We start from the raw sequence: 12,961 nt of genomic DNA, 5'->3' as shown, positions 1-12,961 counted from the left end.
GAAGGGAAGCAAAAATAATATAAAAACAGGGAGGGGGACAAAACATAAGAGACTCTTTTTTTTTTTTTAATCTTTTTTTTTTAACATTTATTTATTTTTGACACAGAGAGAGAGCATGAAAGGGGAGGGTCACAGAAAGAGGGAGACACAGAATCTGAAACAGGCTCCAGGCTCTGAGCTGTCAGCACAGAGCCCGACGCAGGGCTCGAACCCACGGACGGCGAGATCATGACCTGAGCCGAAGTCGCACGCTTAACCAACTGAGCCACCCAGGCGCCCCATAAGAGACTCTTAAATATGGAGAACAGAGGGTTACTGGAGGGGTTGTAGGAGGGGGGATGGGCTAAATGGGTAAGGGGCACTAAGGAATCTACTCCTGAAATCATTGTTGCACTATATGCTAACTAATTTGGATGTAAACTTTTTAAATAAATAAATACATAAAATTAAGTAGAAGAAAAAAAGACATCATTTAGCCTTTAATGGCCAAATTATAAACAACTTATCCAACGCTTAGAATTTGCCACAGAAATGAAATATACATGTATGTGTGTATATAAATTCACAATCATTCTTCACTTAATGTTCCACTGTTATTACCAACATTTACCAAGAACCTACCATACACCATCACTGAACTAGGCACTGAGGATTTAAAAAAAAAGTAAGACCAAAATCATTGCCCCTAAAAGGTTCACAGACTAGCATAGGAGATAAACAAATAAACAAACTCTTTTAAAATAATATGGAAAGTGTTAATTCTTTCCTCAAAACATCATAGCAGAGAAAATAAAGAGCAGGGATCACCTCACAGAAGGTACATAGTAAGAGTCTGAATAAGGCTGTGAATTAAGGACTAAAATGAGAGGACATAGTCTAGAGAACTTTAATGGGTAGAAGAAGCAGGAACGGGTGACTAATGACCCCACAGGACAAAGATGGTTATAGGAAAAGAGTTTGGTTTTATACATGCTGAGCTTGAATGTCTGTCAAACATTCAAGTGGATGTCTTAAGAGACAACTAGAAAGGCAGGTCTGGTACCCAGCAAAGAAATCTGGGCTGGTGATACATTTGGAATCAAAGACACATGGGTAGTAATGCAGCAGAGGGAGAAATGAGATTAGCAGATAAAGAGTACAAAATGAGAAGAGGGTTAAGCAGAATCATGGAATGCACAAGCTTTTAAGAAGCAGGAACAGAACAGTGTATAGCCTACTAAGCCACAAAAAGTCCTCTCATCCCACACCACTTCTCAAAAAAACAAAGAAAACTAAACAAAACTTTGCACTTAATATACTGTAAAACCATTCTATGTACTCAATTCATCCATGTGGCAAACATTTATTGTGTATTTCCTAAGTCATAAAGCACTGTGCTAGCTGCTAAGGGGTAGCCAAGGATAAAGACAACACAGTCTTCATTCATAAGAATCTAGCTAAGATAGGAATTGAGCAAGGAAGTTAAGAGCACAGGATCTAGGTTGGCATTCAAATCTTGGCTCTGCTATTTACTTCCTGAGTGACCCTAGGCAACATAGCCTCCAGGTACTTCTGCTTCCTTATCTGTAACAGGGATGATAATAGTACCTATTCCCATATGGTTGTTATGAAACATAAGTGAGTTAAGAACCATGTCAGGAGGAATAGTGCTTGACATATAATAAGCACTCAATAAATGCTAGTAATATCATTTGTTATTATAAAAATTATCAGAATGGTTGCATGGGCATAATAATAATAACAACAACAACAACAACAACAACAACAACAATAATAAATAGTGCTACTGGATTTCCCAATACGGAAAAAGAGAGGAATTCAGGGAGCACTTCATTAAGCTGCCCCTGACGACAACAACAACAACAACAACAACAACAACAACCATAATAATAATAGTGCTACTGGATTTCCCAATACAGAAAAAGAGAGGAATTCAGGGAGCACTTCATTACAACAATAATAATAATAAATAGTGCTACTGGATTTCCCAATACGGAAAAAGAGAGGAATTCAGGGAGCACTTCATTAAGCTGCCCCTGACGACAACAACAACAACAACAACAACAACAACAACCACCATAATAATAATAGTGCTACTGGATTTCCCAATACAGAAAAAGAGAGGAATTCAGGGAGCACTTCATTACAACAATAATAATAATAAATAGTGCTACTGGATTTCACAATACGGAAAAAGAGAGGAATTCAGGGAGCACTTCATTAAGCTGCCCCTGACAACAACAACAACAACAACAACAACAACAACAACAACAACAATAATAAAAAATAGTGCTATTGGATTTCCCAATATGGAAAAAGAGAGGAATTCAGGGAGCACTTCATTGCTGCCCCTGAAGGCAAAGCTGGCTCATCCAGTGCCTCTGTGTGAATTAGAATGCAGCTTGCAGGGGTGTCTGGCTGGCTAAGTAGGTACATTATATGACTCTTGATACTGGGGGTCGTGAGTTCAAGCCCCACATTGGTCCTAGAGCTTACTTAAAAAATAATAAATAAACAAAACAAAAAATACTGCAGCCTCCAGTTACACAAGAAAAGGGTAGTTTGGATTTCTGTCATCACACAACCTCCCTGACAAGCACCCTTATGCAGGATATAACCAGCATAGCCATAAATGGCAGCCTGGAAGGTAGGGCACGTAAAGCTGAAAAAAGGTAAAGAGGACACTCCAGCAGTAAGGTACGAGAAAGGCTGTAAGAGAGCAAGAACATAGTATATCCAAGCCCAAATTGGCAACTTCAAGCAACCCAGATTGGGTAGCGCTACAACACAAGGACCATTTAGGAGAGCTGAAGACAAACCCACAAAGAAAGATGAAAGCCATATCACTGAGGATCTTGAATACCAATAAAGGCATTCAACAGTGACGCTGAGCAGGGGAGTGATGTAATTCCAATAGTGCTTTAGTAAGAGTAATCAGGTATTATGTCTGAATGGATTTGAACATGAGTAGGTAATATATTTGATCACTGCAGCGGTCTGCTAGTGTATGAGTTCCTCAAAGGCATGGACTGTGTGTCTCATTCACTTCTGTATCCTCCAAACAAAGTTCTTGGGATGTAGTAGGCACTCAATAACTGTTTCAAGTATAAATGAATAAATGAGCCAAATAGTAATGTGAGCCTTAGAGTAGAAATGGTGGCAACAGAAAAATACATCTTAAAAAAATATTGCAGAGAGAGAAATAAAGATATTTGCTGGCTGATGAAATGTGGCAAGGATCAGACAGAATCAATAAAGACTGTAAAACTGATAAATACTATGGCACTGCATTACACATTTCTGTGAGAACCAAATACAATTATGTTCATGAAAATGCTCTATGAAAAAAAAAAGTTGCTTTTCTCTGAAATAAAAGCTACTCATCCTGGATAAATACACTACTATATTTGACCTTGAATACAGCTCATGATTTTAAGACATTCATCTTCCTTTTGTCTCCACTAGATTATAAAACCTTTAAGATACACAATGCGTCTACTGTTATGACGCACAATAAAACCTTAACTGTTATCTTAATTAACACTCTCTCACTCACAGAAGAAACTATTATTGAACCTAATTCATCTATATACCACCAAAATACACACACACAGATACATAGAAATATGTACAAATTATATAAGTACATACACACATACACACACACACACACACACACACACACACACACACACACACAACACTGTTTCATGAATGTAGCCTTGGCTGGCTGTGAACTCCCCCAGCCCATTTATTTTTCTTTATATTCCCAGGGTGTCTGGCAATGAGTGTTACAGGTACTCAAATGTTATTTGGACTAAAATGAACTGAATTGACTTAGGAATCTCACAGAGCTTATCAATGGCTTCTGGTAGTCTTTATGTTTCCTTCTCCCAAGAGTGCTCTTCTCACTGTTTATTAAGTTATATTGTAGAAAAATGATATCCATAATATGGTTAAGATAGAAAGAGGAAAAATAAAAAAATATGATAGTCAATACGTATGATCAGTGGTGTGCCAGTAAATGTTTAACAATTGGTTCAGGGTGGGGTGGGATGCAGTGTCTGATTTTCAATATTTGTTGATTTCCATGGTTTAAATACTCTCACTGTGGCCTACTGCATGGTAACAACAGGATATCAACTAGTTCCCAAATTCCTGAAAATTTAACAATAAGCACTCTCAAACTAGCATGAGCCAGCTCCAAAAAACCACTGGAGGCAATATTTAGACACATGGCACACATGATCCCAAACTCTGCCCTGCAATACTACCTTCTACATTCCCAAAGGTAAGTACCAAAGACTAGGAAAAGGGAAAATTCATACCCTATTCCTGGAAGGCCTTTACTTCAATCTACAAAGTAGTCTTCTTTTAAACTGGGTCCATAACCCAACCCAGAAATTTCTTTTGCCTAAGCTAATGACATCTGAACTTTTCTGATCATGAACTCCAATAAGTAAAAAAATGTTTGAGCATACATCCCTAATATATGTTAATATATTTGTTTATAAATTACATTAGAGCTACTGTATTCACTATATATACTAATATAGTATAAATTCCAAAAAATACCAAAAACACAAATTTTAAAAGATAAGATAAAATTGGGGCACCTGGTGGCTCAGTCGGTTGAGCATCCAACTTCGGCTTGGGTCATGATCTCACAGCTCGTGAGTTCAAGCCCAGCGTCGGGCTCTGTGCTGACAGCTCAGAGCCTGGAACCTGCTTCAGATTCTGTGTCTCCCTCTCTCTCTGACCCTAACCCACTCGCATTCTGTCTCTACCTCTCTCAAAAATAAAATAAACATTAAAAAAAAATTTAAAAAAAAAGATAAGATAAAATTTAATACAAATGGAAAAGAAAAATTTCCCTCCCACATCCCAATGGACTATCTTACACACACCCCCAGTGTTTACAAAATCCAGTTTAGAGATTAAAGTCAACATGAAAAGTAAAATGAATAGCTTCCTGGCCCTGTCTCCCTTTCCTGGATCTTCCCACTCCAATGCTGAAAAAAGGTAAGCACCAACCCATGGAAAAGAAAGGAAATAAGAGGGGTGCCTGGGGAGCTCAGTTAAGATGACTCTTGATTTTGGCTCAGGCCATGATCTCATGGTTCAAGAGTTTGAGCCCTGCACAGGGCTCTGTGCTGACAGCACAACCTGCTTAGGATTCTCTGTCTCCCTCTCTCTCTGCCCCTCCCCCGCTCATACCCTCCCCAACCCCCTCTCAAAATAAATAAACATTAGAAAGAAAGAAAGAAAGAAAGAAAGAAAGAAAGAAAGAAAGAAAGAAAGAAAGAAAGAAAGAAAGAAAGACAGACCAACCAAGGTCCTGAACAAAGTTGGCCTACAGAAAAGCAAATCAGAGACCCCTTTTAAAAATACTACAATACAATACAACTCTGTGGACAAGCTCCACCAAATTAACACTCCATGAAAATGAATCATTAGAGAGGCTCTAAAAACACCATCCTTAATGGAGTTTTTAACCCCATAAAGTGATATACCCTGACCATCTGTATCAACCCAGGCAAATAGAAGAGCTGAGAGGAACCTTGGGTTTCCCCTAAGGACCAAACATGTCCTCCAAACAATATTTTGTAGTATTTTAATATTAATAAAATATTAAGTTGGAGGGTGCCTAGGTGGCTCAGTCAGTTAAGCATCCAACTTTTGACTTCGGTTCAGGCCATGATATCATGGTTCAAGAGTTTGAGCCCCACGTTGGGCTCTGCACTGACAGTGCAGAGCATGCTTGGGATTCTCTCTCTCCCTCTCTCTCTTTCCCTCTCCTGCTGGTACGTGAGCACACAGCCCAAATGTGTGCTCTCTTTCTCTCTCTCTCAGAATAAATAAACTTTAAATACATAAAATAAAGTAAAATAAAATAAAATCTTAAGTTGGGAAATACAGAGTACAAAACTATGCCATTGCCACGTAGTATTCCTAAGAAACTTAACAGAAGACCATGGGGGAGGGGACAAAAAAAAAAAAGGTTAGAGAGGGAGGGAGCCAAAACTTAAAGACTCTTAAAAACTGAGAACAAACTGAGGGTTGATGTGGGGTGGGAGGGAGGGGAGAATGGCTGAGGGGTATTGAGGAGGGCACCTGTTGGGATGAGCACTGGGTGTTGTATGGAAACCAATTTGACAATAAATTTCATATAAAAAAATAATAAAATAAAATAAAATAAAATAAAATAAAATAAAATAAAAACTATGTCAGATGCATTTACATCATATAGAACAGATACAGCTTTTCTTTTCTATATGCAGGCTGTCCCTCTGGCAGGTCACTCTGGCAGGTCACAAACATGCTAGACTCTAATCAAAAATAGTAACTTCGCTAAAAAAAAAAAATCAAGAAATGAAAAACAAAAAAACACCTTCATCAGGATCATAGACAACGAAAGGAAGATTTTACAAACATGTTTAAAAACACTTGAGGATACTAAAGACTTCTGAAAAAATGAGCCAGGTAAAGTATTATTGCTTTTCCTTTCTTGTTGCCATTTCCCTATCATACATATAAAGCATTAAAGATGGATCTGCCCTCATCCTTGCTCCCTGAAAGAAGAAAAGAAAAACCACAAAAAAACAGAAGGAAAAAAAAAAAAAAAACTTTCTGAGCTACCATCTCATCAAGACTGAAAATATTTAACATGAAGGAACCAACCCTTCTTTATTCTTTTCATCATTTGCTCTCTTATTCCATTATGGCGTCACACTGACTTAAGACTCAAAGCTTTGGCTAAAATGATAACCAAATTAAAAGATCTCCACACCTACAAATTTATCTACCTTCCCAACCACTGAATCTTCCCTGTTTCCTCCCTTCTTTAAGCAAGATGAGGGCTCTTCTTCAGGGTAACTCAGTGCCCTAATAAAAATTATTTTTAAAAATTTATTACTGGTTCTTACTTCAATATGGTTACCTAAACTCTTCAAATTCCCACTGATACAACAAGAGAAAAAATAGTTTAAAACTAAATAAAAAAACATAACCACACTAGAAAACAAAAAGAACCACCAAGCTAAGTAAATAGAGATCACCTTGGTGGCTCAGTTGGTTGAGCATCTGACTTCAGCTAAGGTCATGATCTCATGGTTGCTGAGTTCAAGTCCCATATCAGGCTTACTGCTGTCAGCGCAGAGCCTGCTTCAAATCCTCTGTCCTCTTTTCTCTCTGCCCCTCCCCCAGCCTGTGCTCTCTCAAAAATAAATAAAACATTTTAAAAAGAAAAAAGAAAACAAAGAGGGTGACATTAGGAGGTAAGAGTTTTCACAAACTCTAGATCCAGGATTCTCAAAGATGAGCATGCCTCAAAATCATATAGATGGCTGGTTAAAACACAGATTCCAGCTAATATAACATTGTGTCAAATACACTTCAATAAAAAATTAAATTTAAAAATACAATGTATGCAAATACACACACACACACACACACACACACACACACACACAGATTGTGGGACTCCACCCTCATGGTTTCTAATTCAGATTTCGGTTCAGTTCAAGATTTTGTATGTCTAACAATTTCTCAGGTGGTGCTGATTCTACTGGTCTGAGCATCACATTATAAAAACCACCAAGCTAAGTAAATACAGATCACTAAAAGGAACACTTTTTTATTAGTTCTAATTAGCATCCTCAGAAAGATTCAAATGAATGATACAGCCATTGTTTTTCTGGTATGTGTAAAATATGAAAGAGTTTTGGAAAACTGGAAAAATACAATTTCTGAATTTAAAAATAAAACTCAGAAGGGCTAAATAACAACTAAAGCCCAACAAAGCAGTGTGGAAAATAGTCTAAGATATCTTCCAAAACATATAGCAAACAAAAGACAAAGAAATGGAGAACATGAAAGACAAATTAACAAGCATAAAGAGTTAATACCTATCCAATAGGTACCTGGAGAGAGAACAAACACACCACTTAAAGTAAACAAGGAAGAGGCACCTGGGTGGCTCAGTTGGTTAAGTGTTCAGCTCAGGTCATGATCTCACAGCTCATGAGTTTGAGCCCAATGTTGGGCTCTGTGAGGACAGCTCAGAACCTGGAGCCTGCTTCGGATTCTGTGTCTCCCTCTATCTCTGCCCTTCCCCCTGCTCGCATTCTGTCTCTCTCTCTAAGATAAACAAACATTTTAAAAAATAATAAAAAAATGAAGTGATCAAGGAAGAAATTTCCCTAAGCTGAAAAAGACTCAAACCTTGATACTGCTTGGCTAACTTCCAAGCAGGCAAAAAATTTTAAAGCCAAAAACTGGACACATATTTATGACATTTCTAAACTTAAAATACATAAAGAAGACCCTAAAAGCTTTGAGGGGAAAAACACAGGTTATTACAAAGCAATATGAATCCTATTAGCATCAGATATTTTATTAGCATGTGAGAAGAAAAAGGAATGTTGTTTACAAGGTTCAGAGATGCAATTATTTTGAACCTGGAAGTCTACATCTAGTCAAACTATCAAATACAAAGGCAAAATAAAGACATCTTTGGAAATTTAAGAACTAAGAAAACTGACTTCCTGTCCATATTTATTTCCTACTTCTACTGTGAGAAATTATCACGTAAGTCCAAAATGGATTTCAATGAGCTAAAATTAAGGCGTAGACAGAGTTACATATGTTTTGGAAGCTCTAAGAAAGAATCCATAAACTTGCCTTTTCTACCTTCTAGAGGCTGCCTAAATTCCTTGACCCCTTTCATTTTCATTATCATTAAATGTTATCAGTACTTATGGCAGACTTTTTAGTTCCTTAAAGAAATACAAGTGACTACAGCTACACTACACAGCCTTTGACAGAGTAAATGAAAAATATCAGTACATTCTTTATCATTTCCCTAAAAAGCATTTTAATCAATTAATATTCATAATAATAAACACCTACCGAATCATTCGCTGCTAGTGCAAGTGCAAGGTTCACTGTAAGAAACAAAAAAGTAATTAAATTTAGTAATGTTCCTTCTACTAAAATTCAGTTTGCCTTTTAATATTTTCAATGTAATAACCAAAACATGAGAAATTTTTAATGTATCTCCCACACTGGTATAAAACAAAGACAAAGAAAGAATACAGAAAGTAAAAAAAGACAAAAAGAGACAGTAATATTCTAACAGCAATAGATGCCTGCCCTAAAATTAATATTTTAAATAATCCATTTTTATAATGTGATAATTTAAATAATCTACTTAGTTTTTTAAAAAAACAATCTTGGGGCGCCTGGGTAGCTCAGTTGGTTAAACATCCGACTTCAGCCTAAGTCATGATCTCATGGTTTGTGAGTTCCAGCCCCGCGTCAGACTCTGTGCTGACGGCTCAGAGCCTGAGGCCTGTCTTCCTCTCTCTTTGCCCCTCTCCTGCTCATGCTCTGACTCCCAAAAATAGATAAATGTTATAAAAAAAAAATGTTAATGGTACATAGAGTTCAATTATTTTCAAAAACATTGTGCAGAAAAAGTATCTACCTTTTAATAAAAATGTATATGATCTTACTGCCTTTGAAAAATAAATGCTGGTAATGCAGGAATTCTAAATACCTAACTCACAAATACCCCTATATAAAGGCTAGCTCATTTTGCAGAGGAAAGGGAAGAAGGTCAAAGGTAAGGCAGTAAAACATGTTCCCAAAACTGCCTATTGCTAGTGAATCCCAAAACATAAAGAAGGAAAATAGTCTCAAAGCTACTTTTAGCCCAGCAATAGAGAGATGCTACATCTGAGATGAAGAGAGGTCTGAAGGTAAAACAGTTCCAAGACTGATAAATAAACAGACTCTCATACTGTGAATCACATTTCCTTAACAGAACAATGTTATAAATCATGCTGAGATGGTTTCCTTAAAGTAGCTAAGAGCATAAATTTTCAAGGCAGACCTGGTTCAAATCCTAGTTCTACCATCTTCTATTACATAACCTGGAGTAGGATATTTTACCCCTAAATCTATTTCCTCCTGTATAAAATGAGGATAATTCCTATGTCATAACCATTATGAGAATTAAATGAAAAACTGATACGAAATAGTTAGACTAGGCCATGACACTTGACTAATTTTTATAAATTACAAAATAATTCTGAATTTCAAGTACATCATACGTTAAACATAAACTAACTATTAAGCAGAAAGTTTTAGAGAGTGATTCATCTAGTGTTAGGGTCTTCTCACATTCATACAATGGAATCACAAAGAATGTTTGTATTCATCATATGTCATCATTGTAATCAAAAATATCTCAGGCATACATTTTCAAATGGGAAGAATTTTGAGATAGTTTGGGACAAGAATAAATATATATAAGGGAAAGAAATATAATACCAACAGAGTTAAACAGAAACAACTTATTTCTAAGGTTTATGTATGTAGATAGAGCTGTTAGGAAAAAGTAAAGGCCAGCTCTCTGGGAGGAATGACATAATGCTAACATAAAAAAAAAGCAAGGAAGGGGCATTCACTGAAACACTACTATGTGTCACAACTGTATATTTTCTCATTTATTTTTCTATTTAAATGCTGTGACAGGGGTGCCCCAGGTGGCTCAGTTGGTAAAGCGTTCAACTCTTGACCTTAGCTCAGGTCTTGATCTCACAGTTGTGAATTCAAGCCCCCATGCTGGGCTCCACGATGGATGTGGAGCCAACTTAAGAAACATAAAATGCTGTCACATTCCATGGCAACAGATGATCTGCTAACTAAAAACAAAACTATGTGCTAAGTACTAACCTAAAGACCCAACAAATTATATTGTATAAAACTCAAAAAACTTAGAGAGATTATCATGAAAATATTTTCCACCTTTAATCACAGAGATGCAAAAGGATTCACATCACTGAAATCAAATAAATGTACTCTAAATTTTCAAAAAACAAGAAGAGGTGGATGCTAGAACCAAAGTCTAAAAGCTTCTATATTTTAAAAATGAAACATTAAATAGATGGATTATAGGCCCTTAGAAAAGAAGGTAAAAATGTGTAGCTTATAGCATTAATTATGAACATCACTAATCATTTTAATAATAATACAGTATCTATCAAATAGTAATATATTAGAGGCCTATTATTACTATAATACTTGGTAAATTTTAGTTTCTTCAAAATATCTGAAAAACTCTTCCACAATTAACTTCAGGTAAAAATGAGAAAAAATTGAACTAATAACACTATCTAGTTGGATTTGTACCTGGTTGTAAAACTATAAAACTGCTATACTGGGAAATTACTAAATATGGTTTCAAGTGAAGACAAGATCTCTAGTGATAGTCACAGAACTCTGTACTAGCCCTTATTTCAAAAATGTCATTGATTTCAATGGAACTGAAGGATTTTAAGGTACAATGTCCCCCAACTTTAAGTTCAATAGTCTGAAAAAAAAAATGACTTCAAGGATCTTGCCAATCTAGGGCTATACCAAAATCAACAAATAAACTATAATGAGGACAGTCATTTTCTAAATATCATCTGCAACAAACGGGGCTCCTAGATGGCTGAGTCAGTTAAGCATCTGACTCTTGATTTTGGCTCGGGTCAGGATCTCACAGTCATAAGATGGAGCCCAAAGCTGGCTCTGAGCTGGGCCAGGAGCCTGCTTAAGATTCTCTCTCCCTCTGCCCCTCCCCCGCTCTTGCAGGCACATGCACAGGCAGTCTCTCTTCTCTCCTCTAAAAAAAAAAAGAGAGAGAGAGAGAGAAAAGAAAAAAAAAATCATCTGCAAAAAGACAGTGGGATAAAACCTGAACTAGCAGCCATTCCCACTGAAATGACTGAAAATTAAGTATAAGGAAACAGTAAGATAAAGAGTGTTTTATGACTACAAATTAATAATACAAGTCACCTCTGTTGTGCAGGTTTGGAAGGAGGGAAGTCTTTACCCTTTTACATTACACTGGAATAATCTTTTTAGCAATAAAAAATTTCTTTTGAAAAACTTTGGGAATATCTGGCTATTAGTCATGGATGGTAACTCTTATTTCTGGTGGCATTTCTCCTATGGATTCTGAAAGCAGCACTTCAGTCGTGATGAAATCTACAAACAAAAAGAGCCACCAAAAACAAATTCTCTGCTCCAAGATTATTAATGTAAAAGATATAAAGATTAGGTGACATTTTAAATAACTGAAACAATGTTAAACCTTTCCAAGCATTTTCAAATATTAGATCAATGGTGATTTTATAATATTATGTTAAATGAAAAATGGACACAATAATGTAGAAATTCTCATTGCAACTGTGCAGCTATATGTACATTGATAGACCAGAAAAGAATATCAAAGAATAGAAATAATTTGTATTAAAGTTACCAAATGTTTAAAAAATAGTAACATCAACCGAATACTGAGCATTTACTACTTAGAAGACACTGGGCTAAGTGGTTAGCTTATTTAATTTACATAGCTACACTATGAAAAAGATTATCAGCATTGCCATTTGACACTTAACTGAATATCTGGGCAATCTCGTGGGCAACTGGACCAAGTTTTCCTCAATCAAGAAGTCAAACACGTGGCTATGTACCTAGTTTTTTCTAAATGCAAATCTAAGGTCCTAATCACTACCAACTCCTGGTACTAGGGAATCAGCTATTAGGAATTAAACAAATAACTCTTTAAAAATCAAAACTGGAATTTTAATGCTGTGCGGTTGCCAGTTGGCATAAATTCCTAATCGAAATCAGAATATCCTACAATACCTGCTGTAGTAGATTTTCCAACTCCACCTTTTCCAGAAGCCACAACTATAACTTGCTTTACACCTTGTATTGGTTTCTGCTTTGGAAGTCCTCGGGACAGGATTTGTGATCTTCTTTGTTTTAGAGTCTCACTGTCACCGCCAGATAACTTAAAAAAAATAAAAATTAAAAAAAGTTTTAAAATGAGCCATCTCCATTATCACGCTGTTAAAGTACAAATTCGGAGTTTGTAAGAGGGGTTTCTTTTCTAGGCTAATTC

General features: G+C 36.3%; 1 protein-coding gene across 1 annotated transcript in view; it reads right to left on the bottom strand.

Annotated features, from left to right (window-relative positions):
* NUBPL (nucleotide binding protein like) overlaps nt 1-12,961 on the bottom strand; it is a 222,123-nt gene that overhangs the window by 208,549 nt on the left and 613 nt on the right. The window contains exons 2-3 of the mRNA XM_003987533.6: nt 12,703-12,850; nt 8,911-8,945 (exon numbers count right to left, since the gene is read on the bottom strand). Coding sequence (XP_003987582.3) covers nt 8,911-8,945; nt 12,703-12,850 — 183 coding nt within the window. The remainder of the gene's footprint in view (nt 1-8,910; nt 8,946-12,702; nt 12,851-12,961) is intronic.

The sequence above is a fragment of the Felis catus genome, chromosome B3, assembly GCF_018350175.1.
Source record: "Felis catus isolate Fca126 chromosome B3, F.catus_Fca126_mat1.0, whole genome shotgun sequence".
Lineage (NCBI taxonomy): Eukaryota > Metazoa > Chordata > Mammalia > Carnivora > Felidae > Felis > Felis catus.
This window is presented reverse-complemented; position numbering and strand designations above follow the sequence as displayed.